A 26,152-nucleotide genomic window follows, 5' to 3' on the forward strand; every position below is an offset into this window, starting at 1 on the left:
AGGTTGGGAAGCCCCATTCTAGGCAGTATCAATGTCAGAAAGTCTATCAGATCTGTAAAATCGAAAGTGCATTGCTTTCAATACATTCATGAAAACCATCTCCTTGTGACCAGTCCATCTCATCACTTTTAAAGGGGCCAAACTTGACACTGTAAATATCATTTTGGAAGCCTAGCATGCTATTTTTGGCAAGAGAGTGCTTTCCTTTATGTACTTCATTCCTTTCGAGAATACTTGACGAATGGGTAACAAGATTGAAAGTCTGCAGGGTGAGGGTTTTAAAGAGCTTTAAAGAGGGCACGCCATTACGGGTGATAAGTATGAGGCACTCTAGATCCTCTCTGTATTCGCCCCCCTCTAGTCAGCATGCTTCCTACAGGGAATATGCTCGAAAGGCACTAGAACAAAGTAGGTCAGGGTTGGGTTGGTTCTCCTGGCAATGCAGAGGGAAGGCAGCATGTGGCATATAACTGGGATCACTTTTATTTGTCTGAGTCCGAAGCATTGCAGATATATTCGAGAGAGATAGGCACACTTCCTGTCGAGTGCCTGCTTTTGGAGTTTTTATTCCACCCTCCTTAAGGGAACCGTCTCGTGGCTTCTGTAGCAGCTTCACCTGTGGAAGGCTTAAAGGGCCATTGGGCGCAGTCCTCTCTGAATGCATGAAAAGGATAATCCCTAATGTTGTGACAGGGCAATTAATTGCACAGTTATGTCCTTTCAATTAAAAGTTCTCCTGAGAATGAAAAATGGCAAGAGGCCTCTTTGGAGGTTTGCATTATGCCAAGTGAAATGTTGCTGTGCTTCCAAGCGGAAAACTCTCTCAAGTCTTTCCCCTGGAGGACTTTGCAGAGGGAAGTGTGGCAAATAATTGAACCAATTGGGGCACACAGATATGTGCAATGAAATCCTTGTTCATCTTTCCATATATACCCAAGGTTAAATTTATTGTAAGGTTCTACAACAACACCAAATGTCATGTGACCAAGCTAGGGTTTCCAGGCTCCACGTGGGATCTAGAAATATCCCAGAATTACAATTGCTCTCCAGAAGGCATGGGCACAGACCGGAAAATCAGTATGTTCCATTCCAGAACCAACCCCTCTGAACCCAGATAACCCAGCCATCCCCAAATAAACTGATTGCGGCCAGTCCATTTCGCCTCTCCCTGTGCACCCAATCTCCTGTCAACCTAAAATGGCTGCCAGCTGAACCCCCAAACCGGACAAAGGTCTGTGAACTGGTTGGGAGAGGGGCATGAACTGGAGTATTTTCGTGGGAAAATTTGGTTCGTGCTCTGGTTCTTGCCCATTCCTAATCTTCAGACCTCAGAGGTCAATTCCCCTAGAGATAATGCAGGGGTGGGCAAACTGTGGCCCTCCAGATGTCTATGGACTACAGTTCCCATGAGCCCCTGCCAGCGAATTGTAGTCCATGTCTGAAGGGCCACAATATGCCCACTCCTGAGATACTGGCTTCTTTGGAGAATGGATTCGGGAGCATTCTACCTATTGAGGCCACTCCCCTTGATCCACCTCCACATCCCCAGGAATTTCCCCACCCGGACTTGGCAACCTTAGCCCAAGTCCACGTGAACATGTCTTTTTATAAATATGGGATAATATTCCAGCCCATCATTTTTCAACTCCCTTTTTATCAATGGGGAGGGATAGAGAAAAGCAGTGTCTCAAGAAGGAATATTGAGTCAACCCTCCCTAGCCACTGCCATTTCTTGCTCCCCCCATTGTTTATCTCCTGCCTTTCACACCCCACCTGTTTTACCACCTTTACTTCGCCTCATCTAGGAGCCAGAACAGCTAACACCTCCCCAGTATCTTTGAAGAGAGCCTGGCAGCTGCAGAGGCTCAATGGAACTTCCCAGATACTCCTCTCTCATAGCACAGCTGGAGAAAGGTGAGACAGGAAGAAGACACAGGCCTCTGCTTCCTGCCATCTTCTCCCAGAGATCCCTGCCTCACAATGGAACCAGCCAGTGAGGGAAGGTGAGGCAGGGATCTCTGGGTTGGAAGAAATGGTAGTTAAGAAGCATGCTGAACCCACAGTGTAGTACAGCCTTTCTCCAATTTTTAATCAATGAGACAGCTCTGAAACTTTCTTCAGGCTTTGAGAAATCCCAGAAGTTGTGCGATCATGCAGAGTATGGTTGGGAGATTTTTAAACAGAGGCTGGATCGCCATCTGACAGACAGGCTGATTCCGTGGAGGTTCAAAGGGGTGTCAGGTCACAGTGGATGAGCAATAGGATTGTGAATTTCCTGCATAATGCAGAGGGTTGGACTAGATGACCCAATTCTATGATTCTGTGATTTTAAGCATAGCTGTGTACACGCTCACCCAGAACTCCTCCCCTTTCTACCCCCTCCAGGCCCATCACTGGCTATTTTGGGAACGGAAGGCAAGTTGGCATGAGTGGGGGGGAGTGACCTGTATAGGAGGGCTGCCTTCCTTTGCCTCCAGCCAATTTATCTTCCTCAGCCCCCTCACAGAACCTTCAATGTGGTGACCCACAGGCCACCTTCTGCCCCTCCTCTCTCTACCCCAAAGAGGAATTAACCCACCTTGCCCTCATTTGGTTATATTAGATTCCAGAGCCCTGTTTTGCAGTGTTCTACAGAGGGTTGCGAAATAATTTCCTCAGGGTTTAACGTTCTCTAAAGCGACTCGAGTCATTTGAGCAACCATGTCCTTTTTTTACGGGGAGGGGGGGGGGAGCTGATTTGAATGTATTAAATAGGATTCATTTTAAGAATTGGTAATCAAGGGAGAACATTAACATTCTCATTGAAGTTCCGCAGCTTCAGCGCCGCATTAAAGGAACCTTTGTTTTCCCTTGAAATTGAAAGAACTCTCTGTTCTCTTTGTGTCTATAAAGCAGGGCGGGGAGCAGGAATCCAAACGACAATTATAAAAAGGTGACACAGCATCTGAGTCTCAGCTGAATTTCTTTTTTTGAAGTGTGTTGCATTGAATTAGCATACATAATTTTAACCTGAGGAAATGAAATCCACGAGCCGGTTTGCCCTAAAGGGCACCCCAAGTATCGTGGTAAGGTCTAAATTAGCCTAAGGTGACCAGATTTTAACATTGGTAAAAATTTGGTCTATATGGAGCAACAAAAAGTTTCATAGAACGCATAAAGGTAAAGGTATCCCCTGTGCAAGCACCGAGTCATGTCTGACCCTTGGGGTGACGCCCTCTAGCGTTTTCATGGCAGACTCAATACGGGGTGGTTTGCCAGTGCCTTCCCCAGTCATTACCGTTTACCCCCCAGCAAGCTGGGTACTCATTTTACCGACCTCGGAAGGATGGAAGGCTGAGTCAACCTTGAGCCGGCTGCTGGGATTGAACTCCCAACCTCATGGGCAGACAGATTCAGACAGCATATCGCTGCCTTACCACTCTGCGCCACAAGAGGCTCTTATAGAACGCATAGAACGCAAAAATAGTATTGTAATATATATTGTTTTTAATTTCAACATAAGTACAATTTGCCAGGTACCCCCAGATGTCCCTCCAAAAGTGGGACAATCTGGTCAGCTTAAATTCGCCTGATCTACAATTAGGATGCCCAACTCTGGGTTGGGAAATACCTGGAAACTTTGGGGGTAGAGCCAGGAGTGGGCAAGATTTGAGGTGGGGAAGAACCTCAGTGGAGGGTGATGCTACGGAGACCATCCTTCCGAGCAGGGATAGTCAACCTGTGGTCCTCCAGATGTTCATGGACTACAATCCCCATGAGCCCCTGCCAGCATTTGCTGGCAGGGGCTCAAGGGAATTGTAGTCCATGGACATCTGGAGGACCACAGGTTGACTATCCCTGCTCATAGTGACCGGACTATTCTGCAAGTGATGAAGAATTTACTCTAGCCAAGAAAAAAAATTGGGGCTGTTAGAAAAGTAAATAACATGGCTAAACTGAATAGGAGGAGCCAAAAAGCCGGGCGGGGAGGCGGGGACAGGAAACAAGAAACTAATTCTTCCTTCAGACAACAGCACACATGTTTATTGACTTTGTTTAGGCTTTGGACCATCTTAAAAAATGTTCCTCATATGGTTACTGTGGCTAGCCATGTGTGGTGTGCCAGCAGGGTCTCTCTTCAAGCAATGTATCTTTTGACCTTCAAAACTCTTCACACTGGGAAAGCCGGTGTAAGCATCCAGAAGCATGGACAACATTTTTACAATAGGCAGATGTGTATATTGGCGTTACGACCGACTTTAACTTTTTAAAATCTGTGAAGAAAGGAGATTTCTGGCAGGGGCTCATGGGAATTGTAGTCCATGAACATGTGGAGGACCACAGGTTAACTACCCCTGCTTCCGAGCAGCCATTTTCTCCAGGGGGACTGATCTCTTGAGATTGATAAACTATAATTTCAGGGGATCCCCAGGTGAAACTGGCATGCCTCTCTATGAATCCGCTGAGGAGGAACATCTGGAGGGATGCCAGCAAGGCTCCTTTGGACAAATCGGTTAGACTAACTCAGCTGTTGTGCCTTTATCGGCAGTCAGGTGGAATGAAGTTCAGAGACCTTTTTTTTCTGCCATGGACATAAATGGTGATAAAATAGGGCTGCAATCTCTGGGTTGGGAAATACCTGGAGATTTTGGGGACGGAGCCTCAGGGGGAGCTTGGGGAGGAGAAGGGCATCAGAAGGTCACAGTGCCATAGAGTTCACCCTCCAAAACACCAATTCTCTCCAGGGGGATTGACCTCTATTGTCTGGAGATCAAGGCAGAGTCTGCACTTACTTTTTTTATTCCATTGTCAATCCTGTTGAATTCAGATCGCTTTGAACTTTGGGTCTTCCTCTTCCCCCCCCCCCTCCCCATTGAAACAGGAAAGTCTTTTGCATGTGGTTAGGGAGGCTCAGAAGAGGGGGGGGCAAATGGAGACTCTTTCTCTGTTTTCTTGAAGGGGGGAGAGGATCCAACAACTCAGAGGAGGGAGAAAAAAATCCTTTCTTTTCTTGAAGGGGGGGGGACGAAGAAGGCACACAAAAAAATCCAAGGCCGACAGAAGTTGAGAGAACTTAGAGCAGGGGTAGTCAAACTGGGGCCCTCCAGATGTCCATGGACTACAATTCCCAGGAGCCCCCTGCCAGCGTTTGCTGGCAGGGGGCTCCTGGGAATTGTAGTCCATGGACATCTGGAGGGCCCCAGTTTGACTACCCCTGACTTAGAGGCTTCTCCTTTGAGGCAAGGCTTCTCCTTGTCACATGACCACCTGTAGCCAATCACGGGTCCTCTACCACGGAGGAGAGCCCAGATTCAAAACAATGCGATTTTCTGAATATATTCAGGATTAGCAGCAGCCTGAGATATCCCACAATAAAGGTAGGGTCACTCCGGGTCAGTCCTTGCGGCAGAAGGAAAATTTAAATCGCCCAAAATCCAAACGGAAATCGCATTCTGTGTAGAGGGCAGGGACTGAATCGATCTGGGGTTGGAATAAAAGCTCCGTGCAGTTTACACCCAGGTTTATTATTTGGGCAGATTGACCAGCCCCCTCCCAATGATGGGCCTGGAGGGGGTGAGAAGGGAAGGGGCTCCAGTCATTTCAATCTTTGCACCTCTCACTTTGGGGGGGGGGGGTAGTAGGGCGACATGGCCAGCTGACATCACTTCCTGGTGCTTCAAAATCTGGAACATATTTACCCTGAGGGGCAGTCTGGTAGCCCAAGCGGTAAGTTTTTTTCTTGTCTGAACCACACAGGCCTTTTCAGCAGTGGAAGTGTCATGGCTACTCTCTGCAGGGTTAAATGGATATCAGGATGGTCTTTTTACTAGCCTTAAGCAGCCGTTCTGTGTTGTAACTACCAGAATCCAGACAGGAAAGTAGCCATTGTCAGTGTGGTTAAAGAGGCTCAGATGCTCTGGAAGCAAATCCTTTGAAATGCATCCAACGTGTGCACATACCAGTAATGGGATTTAAGAACGTGTGTCACTCTCCCACGAAAATGTAAAAGGCTTAACTTTGGCCCGATTCACATTCTACGAGCAGCTGCATCATCCAATTATTGCTGTAACGTTAAAGGCTATGCCAGCAGAATGGGTGGGATCCAGCCAGGGGATTTCGTTCAGCCTTTTTTCCCCCCGAGAAAAAAGAATAACCGTCTGGATCCATCCCAATGTCATGATCAGTTGTTCTGTGCTGATATCCCAAGCCAAGTTGGCTTGTTGAGCTGGCAGGCGAAGGAACCTGCCAGGAAATGGACCCTGGGCCAAGAAAAAGACACCAGTACTTAACACATCATTGCAGTGCTATGCAAAGGTGCTTTGGGCACACCTTCATGGAAATGGGTTCTTGTGTATGCGTAACCAAAGTGCTAATAGGAACAGTGCGCCTAGCCAGCTCCGTGTCCATATCGTTTTGTATTTGGCACATGATAATAAGATTTCTGGCCCTCAGCGTCCTCTATGCATTGCAATCCTGGCAAAGCAAGCCAGGCTTCTGGCACGGGTTTTGTAGAAAATGATGCTGGTCACTGCAGCAACACAAGCGACTCTCGGTGCCGACATGCATACCTCGAGGAATGGGCTGTCAATCCAGTTGCCTGCAGGAGTATATGGGACTGCCAAGAAGGAGAATTGTATTCTGGGGTCCTTGGTCTGTTAGGGAGACTGGGCAAGTCAGAGGTCAATGGACCCGGTTGGTTTCCAAGAACAGTGGCATACGTTGACCTTTTGGCCTTTTGACCTTTTGTTCCTCCCGCCTAAGGCTGAGGAGGATGAGCCACAGAAATCAGAGGAAGATTATTCAGACTGGAAAAGGGCTTCCGACTTTGTTCACGGGAGTGATCGCCCATATCCCATAGGCTGGAATGTCAGACGCCCACAAGCAGTTGACTCAGTCATCTTGTCGGTGACCTTTTAAGAGGCTAGTCCTGTGATTTACCTTGGAGTTGAGTAACTAAAGAGGGCAGGGAGCCCTCAGGAGCGTCCAGTGGCAAAAATCTGTTAGCCAAATTTGCTGGAGCTCACTTTAGAGCCCATTGGAAAGCCTAGGCATGGCAGGAACAGCATTAAAGCAATGCTACTTCTCCAGAACCCTTGCATCAGTTAATTCATGCCCAGCTCATTTACTGCAGGTAATGTGGCAATTGATGACTTCAAACAGGGCAGGGGTGGCCAAACTATTACCATCCTGAAGAAAGGGCTAAGCTCCAGAGGGCACAAGTAGATCTAATGGGAGGGTAGAATTCTGTTAACCACAAGGGAAAATTCTGAACTGTGTGAACAATCCAACAGTGGAAACAATTCCCCGAGGTCATGTGGGCCGTCCACACTGGCAATCTTCTGTCAGAGGCTAGAACAGCATTTTTCAACTTTTTTACCATTGAGAACCCCCTGAAACATTCTTTAGGGTTTGAGAAACCCCAGAAGTGTTGCAATCATGCAGAATATGGTTGGGAAACAAAACTGTGGACATGCCCACCTGAGGGCCCTCCCCTTCCCACCCCCCTCCAGGCCCATCATTGGCCGTTTTGGGAGGGGAGGCAGGTCGACATGACCATATACAGCCATATCATCTCATAATGTTTAACATTTTAAAATATGTTTAAAAATAATTAACTCCCACCCGTTCAGGAAACCCTTCTGAGGCCGTCAAGAAACCCCAGGGTTTCACAAAAGCTTGGGCTAGAGCGCCATCTCTCTAGGGTGCTGTTGCTTTGGATGTCTGTCACTGAGCAGGCGGTTGTCAGGGGTAGTCAAACTGCGGCCCTCCAGATGTCCATGGACTACAATTCCCAGGAGCCCCCTGCCAGCATTCGCTGGCAGGGGGCTCCTGGGAATTGTAGTCCATGGACATCTGGAGGGCCGCAGTTTGACTACCCCTGGACTAGGTGGTGTCTAATCCTTCTTCCAGGTCTTAAGATTCTGTTTGTGTTTTTCCTTTGCGCCAAAATCGAGACCTAACCTCAGTTGTATTATGAGTCTTCCGAGAGCTACTGGGATCCCGAGGGCAATGTTGTGACGTAACGACTCGTTTTGTTTTTTTTCCCCCCACTTTCCCCCAGCATTAATGTATGCAAGCATTTTTGGAAACGTATCGGCAATAATCCAACGGCTGTATTCAGGGACCGCCCGGTATCACATGCAGATGTTGCGTGTGAAAGAGTTCATCCGCTTCCATCAGATTCCCAACCCTCTGAGGCAGCGGCTTGAAGAGTACTTCCAGCACGCCTGGACCTACACAAACGGCATTGACATGAACATGGTATGTAAGTCTGCTTTTGGCAACCGACAGTGCACATTTGTGACAGGAGAGGGAAAGAAGCAAATTTCATTACTTTCTGCAGCCATGGGTTACCTCTGCCTGCTTTTGATGCCCTGCATAGTAGGGTGCGTCTTCTGCATCACATTAACAGGCATTTATTAAGCAATGAAATGTGTTGTGGGTTCATAGAACTGCTTCCACCTCTTGGAGGGGGCCAAGTGTTGGTTATTCATGAGATCACAGGAATTAGAATTGGGTTGTTTTGAAGGTACTTGTATACGAAGGCTAGATCCCTATGAAATGTGAACAGAGCTGTAATACATAACTGGCAACTTCCCTTCCTCTCCCCTTCTTCTTCAGTTCCTAATGCCTCCACCCACCCAAATTATTTCCCCATTAGTCCGCAAACCCGGAGGAACAAGATGGGGGTCATAACAGGGAGCTGCAGTGATGGGAGAATTGACAAAATTGCCCTTCCCATTTTCACTGAGCAGGAGTGTCTGCCTTGATTGGGAAAATAGCTTTTGATCCAAGCCAGGTTTCTCTTGGCAGAGACCACATGTGATATGACATTGAAACTAGTCACAAAAATTAAGTCGCTCATTGCAAACAATAACTAGCACTCCAGAGCTGAAAAGAAGCAGCCTTGGACCAAGCTGAAAGCAGATTCTCTTGTAGATACTCTCTTAACTTTGGGAGGCTAAAGGTCTGCGACGTGTAGATTCACCCCTATCCATTCTATCACGGGTTTTAAAGTCGTAACGCCAATATGCACATCTGCCTATTGTAAAAATGTTGTCCATGCTTCTGGATGCTTACACCGGCTTTCCCTGTGTGAAGAGTTTTGAAGCTCAAAAGATACATTGCGTGAAGAGAGACCCTGCTGGCACACCACACATGGCTAGCCAAAGTAACCATATGAGGAACGTTTTTTAAGATGGTCCAAAGCCTAAACAAAGTCAATATCCATTTGTGCTGTTGTCTGAAGGAAGAGTTAGTTTCTTGTCCTGTCCCTGCCTCCCCGCCCAGCTTTTTGGCTCCTCCTTTTCAGTTCAGCCATGTTATTTACTTTTCTAACAGCCCCAATTTTTGACCAACTTTTTTTCTTGGCTAGAGTAAATTCTTCATCACTTGCAGAATAGTCAGGTCACTGTGAGCAGGGGTAGTCAACCTGTGGTCCTCCAGATGTCCATGGACTACAATTCCCTTGAGCCCCTGCCAGCAAACGCTGGCAGGAGCTCATGGGAATTGTAGTCCATGGACATCTGGAGGACCACAGGTTGACTACCCCTGACTGTGAGGGTATTCACCATCCCCAGAGATTAACCTTACTCTCACTTCGTACTTAGCTGTAATTTGTATTTGTCTGTAAGAGCTAAATATATATATTGTCTTTATCGAGCAGGTTTCCTTACTGTTCACATGACTTTCATCTTCCATCTGTTATATCTTTGGGCTTGCAATGATAGCAAGTGACTTTGTCCATGGTAAAGTGTCTACTTGTCCTCCTTGGAGTTAGACAGGCCTCTGTTATAAACATCTCTGGGGTTACGTTCTTGTAGGGCTGTTGTTTTATTAGTTTCGCCAAGGTGCTTTGGGCACTAGGCGCTCAGATTTTAAAAGAGAAACAGGCATTGCGACGCAGCTTCCAGAAGGACGGCTAAAGCGTTAAACCCAAACTGGGGAGAAAGATACCAAAAGAAAATGGTACCAGTCACTGCAGCACTTTTATAACCTGGTCCACTTTTGCACTGCATGACACCAGCACTGATTCTGCTAGACGCTAGTCCAAAAAAGCACAATGATATTATGGACAATCCTTGTGGCTTGCCGAAGTCAGTGATTCTGTCTCAGCAAGCTTGATCCTTGGGAATCTTTCTGTCTAGAAGGACCCTGATTCATCAGCACACATAGGAACAGCGTTGACACTTGAGAGAACAATAGTCTTTGCATAGTCAGGTTCCCAACCTTCAGAGTGCAGGTGGACATTTCCTGGGAGTGCAGCTATCTCCAGGCAATAGAGATCAGTTCACCTAGAGCAAAGGGTCATTTTAGAAGGTGAACCCTATGCATTATGACAGATCTAACACCTTTCAGCTGGCCCCCCGGACATCACAGACATCCTCCACATCCTGAACCCAACGGACCCCCCCCCCCACGCACACGGGTTCTGTTTGAAAAGTTCTATTGCATTGCTACTTGTTATGCTATTGTTGATCAATACTGGTTTTGACTGCTACTGTTATGATTTTTCTTATTATGGTTATAATGTACCTCCCTATGGTTTATGTGAACAGCCCAGAGCCTTATGGGAGGACGGTATAGAAATAAGTAAATAAAACTCCACTGAAATTCCTCCCCTTCCCTAACCCCCAGCTCTCAGGCTACACCCCCAAAATCAGGTGCTTCCCAAGCCAGAGCTGACAACCATCCATACAATGTATTCATAATCTAGTGATCTGTACTGAATGACCTCAGTAGGATCTAGACCCAAAAGAAGTATGTCTGGCCTCAACCAGGGCCAGGGCCTTTTCAGTCCTGGTCCCAACCTGGTGGGATGAGCTCCCAGATGAGCAAAGGACCCAGACAGAACTGGGCCAGTTCCGCAGGGCCTGCAAGACAGACCTCTTTTGTCAGTCATTTGGTTGGGGCCAATGAACGGCAACTTCAGTTAAACACCATCTGGGCTTCCTCTGTACGGATACCCCTCCTGAAATCCGAGATGCTCTCAAATGAATTGCGTATTCAGCTGGCATGATTGTTTTTAGGATGAAGTTTTTAAAATTGAAAATAGCATTGTGTGTGATTTCTATTTATTGTATATGTTTTTATGAAACAATGTTGGAAGCTGCCATGAGCCAGCATGCCGGGATGGGCAGGATATAAACAAACAACAAACACATTGGAATAAATATCTGAGTACTCAGAACTTTGTGGGTAAATCTCACAAGGTTTAGCAGGGATTGATGTAACCCATTCAATTATTCCTGAAAGTATTAATGATTGCCCCCGAGAATGTCCACAACCACATTTCATGAATAGATGTGACTTCTCATTGAAGACATCGTTCTGTTAAGCGCTTTGCCATGCAAGACGTGTTAGAAATCAGTCTTGACTTTGTAGCTTATTGTCTTATATTCTTGGAGTTGTGATGTCAGCTGTTGAAATGCCTTGAAGCATTCACTTTTAATACAACACGAAACAATATTAGCGACTGACTTTGGAATATTGTATTTGTTCCGCTTAATAAAATTGGAGACCTTTGGGGTTTTGGACAATAATTGAACCAATTGATATACATATTTACCCTAGCGAGAGATAGATATGCCAGTTGTCTTATGTATGTTATACTTATGAATGATTTATCTCTTTCCTGTCTGCTTCATACCCTAATACATGGAATAACACCATCCACTGGTAAGAGCAGGAGGTATTTATATCCTATTTAATTCCAATGTAAAAAAAAAAAATAGAACAGCCATGTTATCTGTTGGGTTTAAAAAGTCTTTTTTCAATGCTTTGTGTTTTTAAGTTATAACTTCATTTTGCATGACAATGGGATAAATAATTTAAAAATATCGCCACAAGGCAATTAAAAAAACCAAAGATAACAGAACTGAAATTGTACAACCCAGAAGCATTTCTTTAAAGATCTATTTGCCATGGTTTGAGCCCACATGCCTGGTCGCTCTTCTCTGCCCAAGAAAGGTCCTCTGCATTTGGTGTACCTGTTCTTTAGAAATGTTACGTTTGGTTGACGTCCTCCCCGCTAATTGTTCTGTGCTTTCTTTTGTGTTGCTGCTTTTTCCTATCCATGCCATATGCATGCTAGTCGCCAAGGACCAATAGTAGTTGGTTGACCTAAGCTCAAAACCATGTGCACCTGGGATGGGCTTTGCATGTACTTTGAACCACTTGGCTTTGCATGGTAGTCAACTAGGACAGGGGTAGTCAACCTGTGGCCCTCCAGATGTTCGTGGACTACAACTCTCATGAGCCCCTGCCAGCATTTGCTGGCAGGGGCTCATGAGAGTTGTAGTCCATGAACATCTGGAGGACCACAGGTTGACCACCCCTGAACTAGGAGGTCTCTTCTTCTCCGGCTGGGCTCGGTGCCAAGCTCCCGCAGATGAACTTGAATATTGCACCGTCTCTTTTGCCACTTTCAAGTCTTCAGCCCGCAGTGAAGTCTAAAGTGATAATTGGTTCAGCGGCATAAAGTAAACACATGCATTATTCCATTATATACATAATTAATTGGATGGAGGGTGTTTGTGAAAGCAATACGCTTTTGAAGTGGGAACACCGATAAAAGAAAACATGACAGGGAGTTTTTCACTTCGGAAGAGATCAAGTGCTTAGATAAATACACCTTTTCAAAAAGAAAGCTTAAGAGTATTATTGGGAGGGGGGGTTGGGTGTTCCACCAGAAGGGAGGAAATAATGTCCCTCCGTAACCATTTCAAATGGATAGAATGGAAATCTTGCTGCTCTTTGTTCTGAGAAATGCTTGGAACCTGAGTTGTTCAGTTCTTTCTCTTTCGATCGCCTTTCCATTCCTTTCGTTGTGGGATTTCTCTGTATGCTATCACTTTGGTAAAACTATATGATTGATACTTATGTTTGAGGGGAGAATAAACAGGTTTGGGTAGTTTAATCTGGATCAGAAAACTGACCTTGTCATAAAACAGACGTCGCTGAAATTTTACCTACGTTCTAAGCACTGGCAAAAATGAAGGTGTGAAAATACACAAAGAGGAAGGCTCAAGAGGGATAGACACTAAATTCTGTGGGGAGGGCTGTCGACTCATTTAGGTTGCTGAAAAGGGCAGAAATCAGGTTTCTTTCCTTGGGCTCTGCTGGGTCTAGGATCTGGTTTCTTTGTCCCTTTCTTTTCTTTGTGGTTCACTTGGGTGATTGCAGATGCTGGACTTAATGGCGTTGGGGGACATGGTTCATATCAGACATTCTGAGAACTACGGTTCTCAGCACACACTGCTGAGAGGGAAGCAGAGGTATACAGATGCAGGTTGGCCGGTTTTTGTGCATCTCTAGTAGGTACGATAAAAGAAATTCTCTTGATTAGTCTTTACCCAGCTTCTCCCTGAAATTCAACAACTCATTTCTTTTCCTCTCTTTAGGGATTTGGAATCAATTCTGTTTTGATCCATTTTGAAGAGAGGGAGGACCGGAAGGGAGGTTCAACAAAAATACAGAATTTTGCTCTGTAGATACAGATAGGCAGTGTTTTTTTCAGACTAGCCTATCCTCCTGCTAACGTGCGTTAAAAAAAAATCAAAAAAGACCCAGTGAGGGCTGAGTTTCAAAAAAGTACATAGAGCATCACCATGTAGTATAGCCGAAAACTACAAAGAGAAATCAAAGATACCAAATATCAAAAAGACACTGAAAACCTCTCTGGGACTTTGAACCAATGCAAAGAATATTCTGTTATAAGGAAATCTGTTAGATCATACATTCTGATTAGTCCGTCAAAGTGGAAAAATCAGTCAGGGCCTCTGAGCTGCAGGGGACATTCATTCAGCATTTCATGTCAAATGTTTTCACTGACTATACTCATCAGTCTATAGTCAACCAAGATTAAGTTTCCTTATCATCTGGGTTTTTTTTAATCCATTGTAGAAATGCAGGATCATGCTACTTTCTGAACAACTATAAGATTTCAGTACTATTTTGGATTATGAAAGTTCCATCTCATAGGGTTGAATCTTGTAATGGATTTCTTATAATGGAAGAGGAACAGTTTCCCCCAATTCTTCCTTTCCACTGCAGTCCTCCAAGTCACCCCTCATCATGTTCCTGAGGGTCCCCTACCTCCATGGAACAGTATTTGAGGGGTTATTTCAAGACGGGAAATGATGGGGGTGTTGACAGATTTTAAATATGCAAAGAGGATCTAAGCATCAACTTGCTTAAAAGTAAAAAATAGTATTATGTAGAAGAGAAACAACTTGGCATAGAAAGAGGAAGGAGAGAGGCCTAACTGTCTAATGTTGTGTTCTGTGTTCATTCTTCTGTTCAGGAGGCAATCAGGGAGGAAGTGTGCTCAAGGAGCAGGAAGTCTCCAAATGAACCAATCAGGACATAGGAGGGAAAATATCAGGAACGTCCTACTTAACTATGCTAAATACACAGCTCCAGTGTCCCCTGTTGATATCTTTCATAAGCTTTTGTAAATTTTAACAGGGGGAGGTGAGAAATACCAGTTTAACTGACGAAACTCCCATCACTGAATATTGCCTCTGGATCGAGCCCTGCTTTAGATATTCCTTCAGCATATTCTTGAAATTCTTAATAAATTCTTAATATCATTTTTCTAAAATCTGCTCGGTGATATTGAATCTTGTCACATGTCTTTCTTTACAAGTCCTTAGGTGCTTAGATTGATGGGGAGTCTATAGACCCTTGTCTACAGGATTGGTTCTTACCATCATGGAAACCAAGTGGCAGGGGAAGCCTCCATTGCATTGCTAGCATTATCTGTTCCACTGGTGGATTACAATGAGGTGAACATGAGTAGCAGTTGCCCAACTTTATGTTTGACTTCTTCACCATCACAGAAGGAAAACCGATGAAATTCATGGATCTTGACTTGTGTGATGAGGGAGGCCAGCCCTGTTCTGCAGCTAGCAAGGGAAAGTCCATCTATAGCTGGTTGAAGAATCTAGTCTCAAGAGTATGAAAACATGAAGGTTCTTATTGAACAGAAGGCTCTGTGGTCCTCTTTCAAGATAGAAATTGTAAAAATCACATTTATCCACAGCCCCAACGTTGTTTTTTTGGGTGGTGGAAAGTAGATAGAGGATGATGTGAAGACTCAACCAAATGATTGGCATAATTGTATTTTATGTTTTAAATTAGTTACCCCAGGTCTTCAGAATGAAAAAGGCAGAAGGAAAAGAAGCAATCTCATTAAAAATATATATGAGGAATAAGAGTACTTAAAAAAAAAAACACTTCATTTTGTAGAAATTGAAGATATTTTATAACAGATCTGAAAGCCTGTATTCCTTAAGCATATTCTTGGAAGTAATCCCAGGCATGCCTCAGGCATTTTAAAAAATTGCCCTCCGGCGGTATAAAGTAGTCATCTATTTCTAATGATTAAACTAGTTGACTATTCTTAATGACTAAGTATATCTAAGATTAGCCAGCTTTTAGAGGGAGTGAACTGCCACTGGCCTAGATAAAATCATTTCATTCTTGGTATTAATAGCTGAAAACATTTTCTATCCAACTTTTTCAGTTTTTAATTAGATGCTTCCAACTGGTGATTGCGTACTCCGGATCACAGTGCAGACTGATTATTCCCATGAGGAGGGAAAAAACAAATCAAAACTGTTTTTCAGCTGTTCCAGTGAACCTTAAAGAGCATTTACTTCATTTATATCTCAGCTTTCTCCCCAAATGCAGAACCAAAACAGCTTATATTGTTCTCCTTTCTAGGTTGAGATATGGGTGTAGGGTTGCCACATCCCTCCAGCCAACTAATCAGGGATGAGAGGAAATTTACCAGGAGAAGAAAGGCCCGGGCCACATCATCAGTATCACACCAGAAGTGAGATCATCATGCTGCAACACACTGCAATACTCTGGTATTTGAGCAAAAAAAAATGGTGTCTATCATGGCATTTTTGCCCAAACACCAGACCATTCCATAGATGTTGCAGGTGTGATGATGTCACTTCCTGTGCAGTGCTAGCACTGTGGCCTGAGCCACTCTCTTTCTCCTGGTAATTCCCCCCACTGGCCAACTGGTCTGTGGCTGGGCGGGCTGGGCCTGGTAATGAGGGATCCCCATTGCACTAGGGAGTCTGACAACCCTGTATGGGTAGGGCCCTTATAGAATCATAGAATCATAGAGTTGGAAGGGGCCATACAGGCCATCTAGTCCAACCCCCTGCTCAACGCAGGACTAGCCCTAAGCATCCTAAAGCAACCAAGAAAAGTGTGTATCCAACCTTTGCTTGAAGACTGCCAGTGAGGGGGAGCTCACCACCTCCTTAGGCAGCCTATTCCACTGCTGAACTACTCTGACTGTGAAATCTAGCCTATATTGTTGTACTTGAAGTTTAAACCCATTACTGCGTGTCCTCTCCTCTGCAGCCAACGGAAACAGCATCCTGCCCTCCTCCAAGTGACAACCTTTCAAATACTTAAAGAGGGCTATCATGTCCCCTCTCAACCTCCTTTTCTCCAGGCTGAACATTCCCAAGTCCCTCAACCTATCTTCATAGGGCTTGGTCCCATGGCCCCAGATCATCTTCGTCGCTCTCCTCTGTACCCTTTCAATTTTATCGACGTCCTTCTTGAAGTGAGGCCTCCAAACTGCACACAATACTCCAGGTGTGGTCTGACCAGTGCCGTATACAATGGGACTATGACATCTTGTGATTTTGATGTGATGCCCCTGTTGATACAGCCCAAAATGGCATTTGCCTTTTTTACCGCTGCATCACATGCTGGCTACAACATCACATGCTGGCTACAACATCACATCAAGTTCAAAGTGACATTGGTAGCTCTATGAGTGATGGTCAGAGTGGCAGTAGGTCAACAGGAGGGGGGCCAGGAGATCCCTCATCCTGACCTATTCTACACACATTGGATTTTCCTGGAGGCTGGCATCCTGACCTTTACTCACTAAAAAGACTATGAAGAGTCATGGGATCTGCATAGACAAAATACACGTAGACAGGATAAGGAGTGGGATTAGGTAGGTGTGCTGGCCTGGTGCTTTCTTGGCTCCCTATCCACCCCTTCATGCTTTCCAGAAGCAATGACTAAGGTGAGTTTGGTTATGGGTGAGTTGCAAGTGGTCAGGAAGCCAATGTTAAAAAATAACCATGATGGATTACATGTGGCTATTGTAGCAGAAGCTTGAAAAGGTAGAATAGAAATCTCAGGTGATTTCTTATCCTGACCTGATACACACCAACACCTTCCTCTCACAATACAAATAAATAAATCTTCTCTTCTTTAGAAAGGCTCAGTTTTCACTGGTTTGTTGGTTAAGCTAAGGAATGGGACAAGTTATTGGTTAGCACAGCAGGACTCCACAGCTTTCCTGAACTATTTCTGTCAGAGGCAGAGAAAGAGAGAGAAAGAATGATTGTATTGAAAACACCTCCTTAAACCCAAGAATCTCAAGACTATTGAAACAGGGTTCACTTGCCTCTTGGGATATTTCCCTCAATCTCTTCACAAACCTACTATATCCCAAAGGTAACACAGGATACAGGCTGGATTCCCGGCTCTTTATTGGCCCCTGAGCCCTAGATAGCTATATTATAGATGAGTTCTTTTGCCTCCACTGTGCTAATCGCCTAACTCTTCTGTTGGTAGTTTCCCCGCTTTCTCTGTCAGTTCCCCAAGCCCCACCTGAGGTGACTTTCCCTCCATTTAACTCTCCACCCCACTCCCAGAGGTCTCACAGTCTCTCTTTGGCTGTTGCTACTTAGTGTCTGCCTATCCCCCGTATATTCAAAGCAGCTTTGTTCAGCCTTGTAGTTCCTCGAGGCATTAATGTTTAGAACATAAATATTTGAAATACTTTATAATTTCGTTCTAAGTAGGAGGGAGCATGGATGACATCCAAAATGCTGATACCAGTGACAGAACAGGCCCTTCTATTAGTTACTATCTATATTTGCAAATTTTCATCCATATGGTTCTGACTTTATGAACTAGGGTGTACCATTTTGGACAGCGCTACTAAGCACACAGTGGGAAATAAGTCTATTGACCTTCATGGGGGCTTAGTTTGAAGTTCATGAACATGGAAACACAATACCTGCATACCAAAGAGTAAAGGATAAGTAACCATGGATTGAATCTAAATTAACACAAATGGACCAAAGCTTGAGGAACAGGTATTTCTCACCTTGCCCCTCCCAGTGCAGCTTGCTGAACCTGCTGAAATCCAGCTCCTAGAGGTAAACACTGCAAGGAGCAAAGTGGGGGGCTGGAATGGGAAGCAAAAATTGCCACCATCATCTGCCAGCGGAAGTCCAGTTCCACTAGTGTAAGTGCTTTCATATGGTCAGCTGTGGCTCAGTGTTTGGCATGCAGAAGGTCCTAGGTTCAATCCCTGTCCTCTCCAAGTAAAGGATGAAAAGGACCTCTGCCTCAGACTCCAGAGAGCTCCTGCCGGTCTAAATAGGCAGTACTGATTTTGATGGACCAAGGCTCTGGTTCAGTATCAAAGAAGAAAAGTTGGTTTTTATACCCCTCATTTTACTACCCAAAGGAGTCTCGAAGCACTTTATTATCACTTTCCCTTCCCCACAACAGACACTTCTGAGAGAGTTCTGAGAGAACTGTGATTAGCCCAAGGTCACCCAGCTGGCTGCATGTGGAGGAAGAGAGAGGAATCCAACCTGGCTCCCCGGGTTAGAAGCCACTGCTCTTAACCACTGCACGAAGCTGGCTCTCAAGCAGGGTCATGTTACTGTATGTGTGTTTTGTTTGCCTCCAGCAAACACATTGTTCTTAATAATTCACACTGGTGTGTCTGTCTCCAGTGACTTCCGTAAAATGCTGGTGACGCAGTTATTATACCAAAGCATTCATTAGAATCATGGCTCAAGTGAACAGAACCATGATTACTGTGACTTCTGTTTTGTTAGCTGCCACTGACCTCTTAAGAGCTTTTTATTTATTTATTTTTTTATATAATGATTTTTTTATTTTCATAAAGATAGAAATATAATCATCATTTGAGAATATACGACCCCACATTGACTCCACAGTGATATAAACTTTTGCCCAAAACTCTAAGAGCCATGAGTCTAAGAGCCGTCCACATTTCCACTACATTAAAAAAAAAAAAAAAGGCCTGTTTAGATATACAAAAGAAAAGTTATTATTAGTCAACTTACTTGAGAGATCGTAGACCTCACATTAACTGCTTGATACAATCTAAGAGCTATCCTAGCAGATATTTCTAGGTTTGAGTTAGATGCTTAACATTAAACATTTCTTATAGCACAGTATGAGTTTTGGCCCTGTATCAATACCCTGATGAAGGGAGAGGAAAGTAGGGCTTTGCCTTAAAGATGTACAAAGAAAAAAAATTACAAAAGGATTTCATAATTTCTCCTTATCCTTAATACAGATACATCTACAAACCATTTATACTTGACCCATTCTAAGAGCCATCCTGACAGGTATAAGTTGAGAGCTTTGCATTTTCTACAGATCAATATGGGCTTTAGCCCTATAACAATACACCAATAAAAAAATAATAAGGGGGGAAAGCCCCATTTTATATTTCCAACGCTAACGATTATATTACCTATATGCCTACTAAGAAAAAGAAACAAGAGAGAAAAAAGGCACTGCTTCCCCTTTTTCATAAAAATAGCAATGTAGAATACAGTATATGTTGTTAATACAGAGAATAATAAGATTTCCAGGTTTAGATTAAATGCTTAACATTAAACATAAAACAATATAAGCTTTCAGTCTTCTATAGCTTCTCCTTATCCTTGGTTCTGATACATCTACAAAACAATTTATGCTTGACCCATTCTAAGAACCATCCTAACAGATATATTTTCAGATTGAAGTAGAAAGCTTAACATTAAACATTTTCTACAAGTCAGTGTAGGCTTTAGTCCTAGGACAATACACTAATAGAAGAAAGAAAAAATAAGGGGGGGAGAACCCCATTTTACATTTTCAGCACTAATGATTATATTACCTATATGCCTACAAAAGAAAAGAGACACTGCTTCCCCTTTTTCATAAAAATGGAAATATAGAATACAGTATAACATTAAACATAAAACAATATGAGCTTTCGGTCTTCTTAAGGGGGTCTCATCTCGAGGCTTGCTACATCTTGTCGTTCCCGTAAAATTATATTCTGTCCCATTGGCCTTTGGCGTAGAAAGTGCAGTTGTACTCTTTCCCGCAGAATATGCATCGATAAATCTTGAGGCCGTTGCACCTCCTGGACTCCAGTATCAATACAGTTTTTACCCCAGAGAGATCCTTTAAATCGGTTACTTTCACTGCAGATCCATATTTCTTTTGATTGATTTTTGTACACTGTTGCTTTGAGATGGCTGTATGTCTTTTTAAAAAGGGTGTCCTTATCTGGGCTGCAGAACTCCGGCATCCCATTTTCCGTCTCCAGAATTTCAGATTTCTCTTCTACTGTTGGTTTTCCACCTTGTTTAGAGCTGTCATCAGCCACTGTTATTGATCCATTATTCCTGTTAAAAACGTCTTCCTTGGCATCTTGGATCTCCTTGAAGATATGAATTTCAGATTTCTCTTCTGCTGTTGGTTTTCCACCTTGTTTAAAGCTGTCATCAGTCACTGTTATTAATCCATCATTCCTATTGAAGACTTCTTCCTTGCCATCTTGGATCTCCTTGGAGATATTTTTGATCAATCCATCTAAGAATACTTTGTAATCTTGGGTTTGTATCTCTATTAGATGAGCCAATCTTTTTAACATAGACATGATTTTGACTTTAAAAAGACCGGCCTCAAACAATTTTACAAGTGGCCAGTAGAGGTCCTCTGTTTTATCTTCTAATGTTCCGGCACAGGCATGTGGCGTATTGAAGTCAGTTAAGGCAGAGATTCTCGTACTGGCACAGAGTTCTCGTGAGATTTTCCCATTCACAGCTCTTATCTTCTTATCTTCGAAAACCAAAACAATTACAATAAGAGCTTTTGCCAATTAGTTCGAGTTGATTTGAGTCCTTCTTCTGCTTAGTTAGGAGAATTAGCCTGCCTCTTAACGAGGTGGCTTCAGGCAGAGCAGAGTAAGAGGAGGGGGGAAACAAAGGGCTTTGATGCAGGAAGAAAGACGAAGAGAAAAAAAACGAGAGATACTTGCAGTAAATGATGTTTTGGAACTCAGCCGATGTCCTCCCCTCAGTTCAAAGCGTTCATTTGTGGTAAATCATCATGTAGGGTTGAAGCAGATACTTTAAGATTAAAGAAAGAAAGGAAAGTCCGAGGTAGAAAATGGCAGTCGTCCTCTGGACCTGGAACGCTGACAGCCTATAATCCAGGGAGATATACTCCCTAAAGGATTGGAGACGGCCCCAAGAACTTCCTGGGTAGAAATGTGAGGTGGCGTTTGCGTACCCCTCCTCTTTTCTGCCAATTGCTTGCACAATTGACCCCTATCAGGCTTCAGAGATAGCAGAGCAGATGCCCTGCCACCCTCTCAGGACGACATCTTTAGCCACCAAGAGCTTTTTATTTTGATGTTGCCTTTTGCTGGCTTCCCCATAAATGGGCCTATTGATGTGAATATCTTGCACCACAGTGCCACTGAGGGTGGGTAGGGAGATACCTAGCATCACCTGTGGTGTTTCAAGCCATGTGTCAGTATCTTATGCTACTGCGGCCAGTTTATTAGTGCTACACACTGAGGATCTCTTCAGATGATGTGCTGGGAGCTCCATGTACAAAGCTCCTGGGGAGAGGGGAGAGGATTCAACAATTATTTGCAGGGCCCTGCACAAAGGTGAGAGATCGGCTCTCCCATGCTATTTTTTGTGATCCAAAATGGCCCCAGGGAGCTGCTGAAACTTATGTATATTGGTTAGATTTTGAGGGACTGTTGTTATAAACAAGCAAGAGGCAAAAGATTTTGGCCTTGCATGCTGAAGGCATGATGGTTTTCCTTTTTAAAAGGTGAGTTACTTATAGCATTGTACATTTACAGTGAGTAATCACAACAGATGCTTTCAAAATGTATGGCTCGTGTTGAAATTTTAAGGTTAGATCTCAGACTAAATTTTCCATCTGCTGAACAGAACTTTCTTACCTCCCCCAACCCCACTGCAACCTACTGATAGGAATATAAGAAGAGCCCTGCTGGATCAGACCAGTGGTCCATCTAGTCCAGCATCCTGTCTCACAAAGGGGCCAACCAGTTCTTTGGGAGGGCCAACAACAGGGCATAGAGGCCAAGGCCTTTCCCTGATGTCACCTCCTAGTTCTGGGCTTGGTGAGACAGGGCTTCCCTTAGCAGAAGCCATGCTGATTTCCTTCAGGAGGTTTTGTCCCTCTATGTGCCCTTAACAATTCTGTGTTTGGTTACAGTCTCTATTAATTAGCCTTACATGTCAGGCTAAGTGGCTTGTAATTTCCTGGCTACCCTCTGAATCCTTTTCTTAAAACGTTATCACATTTGCTGTTCTCCAGTCTTCAGTCACAGCAGCTGAATTTAGTGACAGAGTACATAAACAGTTTAGTAGTTCAACTATCACACATCTGTGTTCCTTAACAACCCTCAGGTGTATATCATCAGAACCTGGAGATTGTGTCTAATTTTGGCAGGTCTAGAATTTCACCTGTGGCCATTTTAATTTGGCTCAGTTCTTTAGACTCCCTTCCTGAAAACAGGCTACTTGCCCCACACTTTCCACATGAACACAGAAGCAAAAGGGTTATTGAGCTTCTCCGTCATCTCACCATCTTCCTTTAGCAATCCCTTTATTCCTTTGTCATCTAAAGGCCCCCCTGCTTCATTGGCTGGTTTGCTGCTTCAGATATATATTTTAAAAATGTATTGTTTGTCTTGATGGAAAGCCACTCAAAATCTCTTTTTGCATGCCTGATTATTGACTTACTTTTCTTTTGTGGTTCCTTCTGTTCAATTCATTGTGGGAGATCTTCCACTTTTAAAAATAACCTTCTCTTCTTTGTATAGCTTCTTTGACTAAATTGTCATTGAACATCAAGCACTCCAATTCCCCCATCTTGACTTAGAGACTTCTAGCATTTGACATATCTTTTTTATTTATCAAATTTCTATGCCACCCTTCCCTGTTTCTAGGTGATAGGAGACCCAGAAGAACAACATGAGAGGGGCCTACAGTGTGAATGGGGTATCAGTGGAACTTGATAATTTAGTCTGGATCCAATCTTTAATTTACTGAAGAATGCGAAGCAGAGAATTCTGCCTTCTTGAACCTGCTGGTCTAAATGACTGTAAATAAATGAACCTTGAACCATATATTCAACATTACAATAAAAACCGTAGTTAAAAATCATAGAACCTTCCTGAAATCTGAAATGGCACTTCTGCTCTTGGCTCCTCTGGTTGGTCAACTTTCATGTATGAACATCTGTTATAACAATGTTCTCTGTTGCAGAATTTTATCATTTAGGAACTTCATTTCTTGAATCATAGCTTGGCTTTGGTGAAGTGACATTCTCATGTCAAAAATGTCATCCATTTTCTTGTTGCTTCTGCCGCTGTTATTAAGAATGGGACAAATGTGCTAATCTATGTACGTATACATATGTACGTATTTGCTATAAAGCGGAAACAGGTGCACGGGCCTTTATTGTGCTGATATAAAATAAAATAACTCAGCGTTGAAGATGTTCTTAGAATCTATACATGTGGGTCCCATGATTTTTGACATAGCTTTTGTAAAGGTCAAATTGTGGCCCGCCTCTTTCTTGAACCAGCTGAACAGTTGCCAGGATCACATTGTTACACTTCTTAATTAGTAGATTAGTAAACCTAAACTGCAGTCCCCTGGAGAATTATGCCAGTCTGGGCCCACTGAAATTAAACACTAGACTCTGAATACAATTTCACTGTGATGTCAGTTTTGTTTTGGGTTTGTTTGTTTTTTTACATTGGCTCTAAAAAATCAATATCTGTCTTCCGGGACTGTTTCCTTAAATACTTTTCACAATCGTAACATAAAGGTGAAATGGGTCATCAGACAGAAGAGAAGGAAAGACAGAGCAATTTATTCAGAGCAAATTAATCACTAGCTGAAATGGAGCCAGAATTGGGTTATTTCAAGGGCCACTGGACCACAATGGCTGCTGAAAACCCAAAAGGACAATCCAGTAATGGGACTATTTTGCCCAACAATATTAGTGAGGTTCTTTACCCAAGTAAAGGCAAGCAGAATATGGATTAAGTAGCACAGTCATTCACATTCACAACCAGCATCTGATAGAAGCTTTTGTTCCTGATGAAATAGTGTCTGTAGCATAACCCACACATTTCTTGCTCACCATCCACAATGACCAAAAGATTGGTACAGCAGTGCAATGATGTGAGTGTGCATCTCGTCCTCCAGACTTACCCAACTTCCTTACTAGTCAGCCACAGGAAAAGTGGAAGAAGTCCATTGCTTCTCAATGGTGAACCCATTTTTTAACATGGTGAGCATGAAACAAGGATTGTGCCAGGTGTCCATGGTGCTCAGAGCCAGCAGGACTTCTCACTGCTTTGGAAGTCCTCAGCAATAGGCCGGGTTGCACTAGCAGTTGTGCTGAACTCTCACCTTGTTTCCATCAGGTCTTAAAGGGGTTCCCGGAATGTTTACAAGCTGATATCTGCCTGCACCTCAACCAAAGTTTACTTCAGAACTGCAAAGCTTTCCAGGGGGCCAGCAAAGGCTGTCTCCGGGCTTTGGCTATGAAATTCAAGACTACACACGCCCCTCCCGGAGATACGCTTGTGCACTGTGGTGACATTCTGACAGCGCTTTATTTCCTGTCGCGAGGCTCCATCGAAATCCTCAAGAACGACATGGTTGTAGCGATCCTCGGTAAGCATTTCCTAAGCATTTCATAAAATTGGGAAACCATGTTTGCTCGTGCCGTCACCATTACATTTTTAGTGAGAGGAAAGAGTGGGTTGGTTTCAACCATCTTTCCTTGGGGGGGGGAGGGGAAGAGGAGGAGAGTGGGTCACCTTTGACCACCAAAATAGCTATGCTGGCAATCATGGGATGTGCATAGACAAAAGATGAAAGATGTAGTAAGGAGGGGTATTAGGTGAGATTTAATGAATAAGCTGGCTGAATCCAACCCATTGTAATATCTCAAAATGTCGGATACACCATATTGATATTGCTTTACATTTTGTTTTAAGATCAGGCTCCCGGCTCCCATCTTTTGGATACCAGCAAGGGCCCTGGGAGCCAACCGATGAAGCTGAGTGTTAAGTATTCAGGGCTTTATAGGAGGCCAGAGACTCAGACTATGATGACATTTGTATATTTGTCTCTATGGGGATTTTAGGGGTTCTGTTATATTTTTTACTGTTTTATTGTAAACCACTGCGAGATGGTATTCCCAAGCGTGGTGGTTTATAAATTAAAATATAAATAAAATAAATGTACAGGTATCTACCCACTGGGTGGTAATTGTGGGGGTGTGCTTGCTGCATGGAGGCTTATGGCTCTCAGGGAGCAGGTTTGTTCCCTCGATGGTTGTTGATCTTGAGATGCTGAGGCAGAGAGAGGGGCTTGGGGACGAGACCCACAGGGACTTACCAAACCAGTCCCACCCCTCTGCTGGCAGCTCTTCTGCTGCTATGGAGAGAGTCTTGAGGATCAATTCACAGTTGACTTATGGGGACCCCTGGTGGACTTTTCAAGGCAAAAGATGTTCGGAGGCAGTTTGCCACTGTTTACCCTTGTGTTGCAGCCCTGGTATTACTTGGTAGGCTCCCATAGAAATACAGACCAGGGCTGATCCCGCTTAGGCCCTGAGATTTGAGAAGATCAGGCTAGCCTGGGCTATCTAGGTCAGGGCAAAAGATTTGTCTTTATTTCATAGGAAACCGAATGTTTTGGCTATGCATCCTTATTGGAAGGTATACTTCACTGAATTCAATACATTCGTCTTTTGAGTAAAACAAATATCTAGATATCTCCCGTTTTCAAAAATTTCTAGAAACCATTCTGGTTGGATCCTACAATAAAGCAACATAGAAAAAAGTGACTTTTTACTTTTCTTTATTTGGTATAAATTTTGAAAATATTGTTAAAAGCCTTGGGATAGGTTTTTTTTCTCTCTTTTTGATTGTAGACACTACAAACCGTCCCTTTTTTCTGCATCTGCACATAGAAGAGCTGTTTTTTATACCCTGCTTTTC

General features: G+C 43.7%; 1 protein-coding gene across 7 annotated transcripts in view; it reads left to right on the plus strand.

Annotated features, from left to right (window-relative positions):
- Positions 1–26,152, plus strand: part of KCNH7 (potassium voltage-gated channel subfamily H member 7) — a 372,812-nt gene that overhangs the window by 313,615 nt on the left and 33,045 nt on the right. For 6 of the 7 annotated variants that reach the window (XR_013228058.1, XM_077319889.1, XM_077319893.1 and 3 more), the window contains 2 exons: positions 8,042–8,241; positions 24,566–24,818. Coding sequence is in view for 6 of the 7 variants with exons in the window: in XM_077319889.1 (XP_077176004.1) it covers positions 8,042–8,241; positions 24,566–24,818 (453 nt within the window). In the remaining variant the exon portion in view is untranslated. The remainder of the gene's footprint in view (positions 1–8,041; positions 8,242–24,565; positions 24,819–26,152) is intronic. The other variant, XM_077319890.1, reaches the window with a different exon arrangement.

Source organism: Paroedura picta, chromosome 2, assembly GCF_049243985.1.
Source record: "Paroedura picta isolate Pp20150507F chromosome 2, Ppicta_v3.0, whole genome shotgun sequence".
In the NCBI taxonomy this organism is placed as follows: Eukaryota; Metazoa; Chordata; class Lepidosauria; order Squamata; family Gekkonidae; genus Paroedura; species Paroedura picta.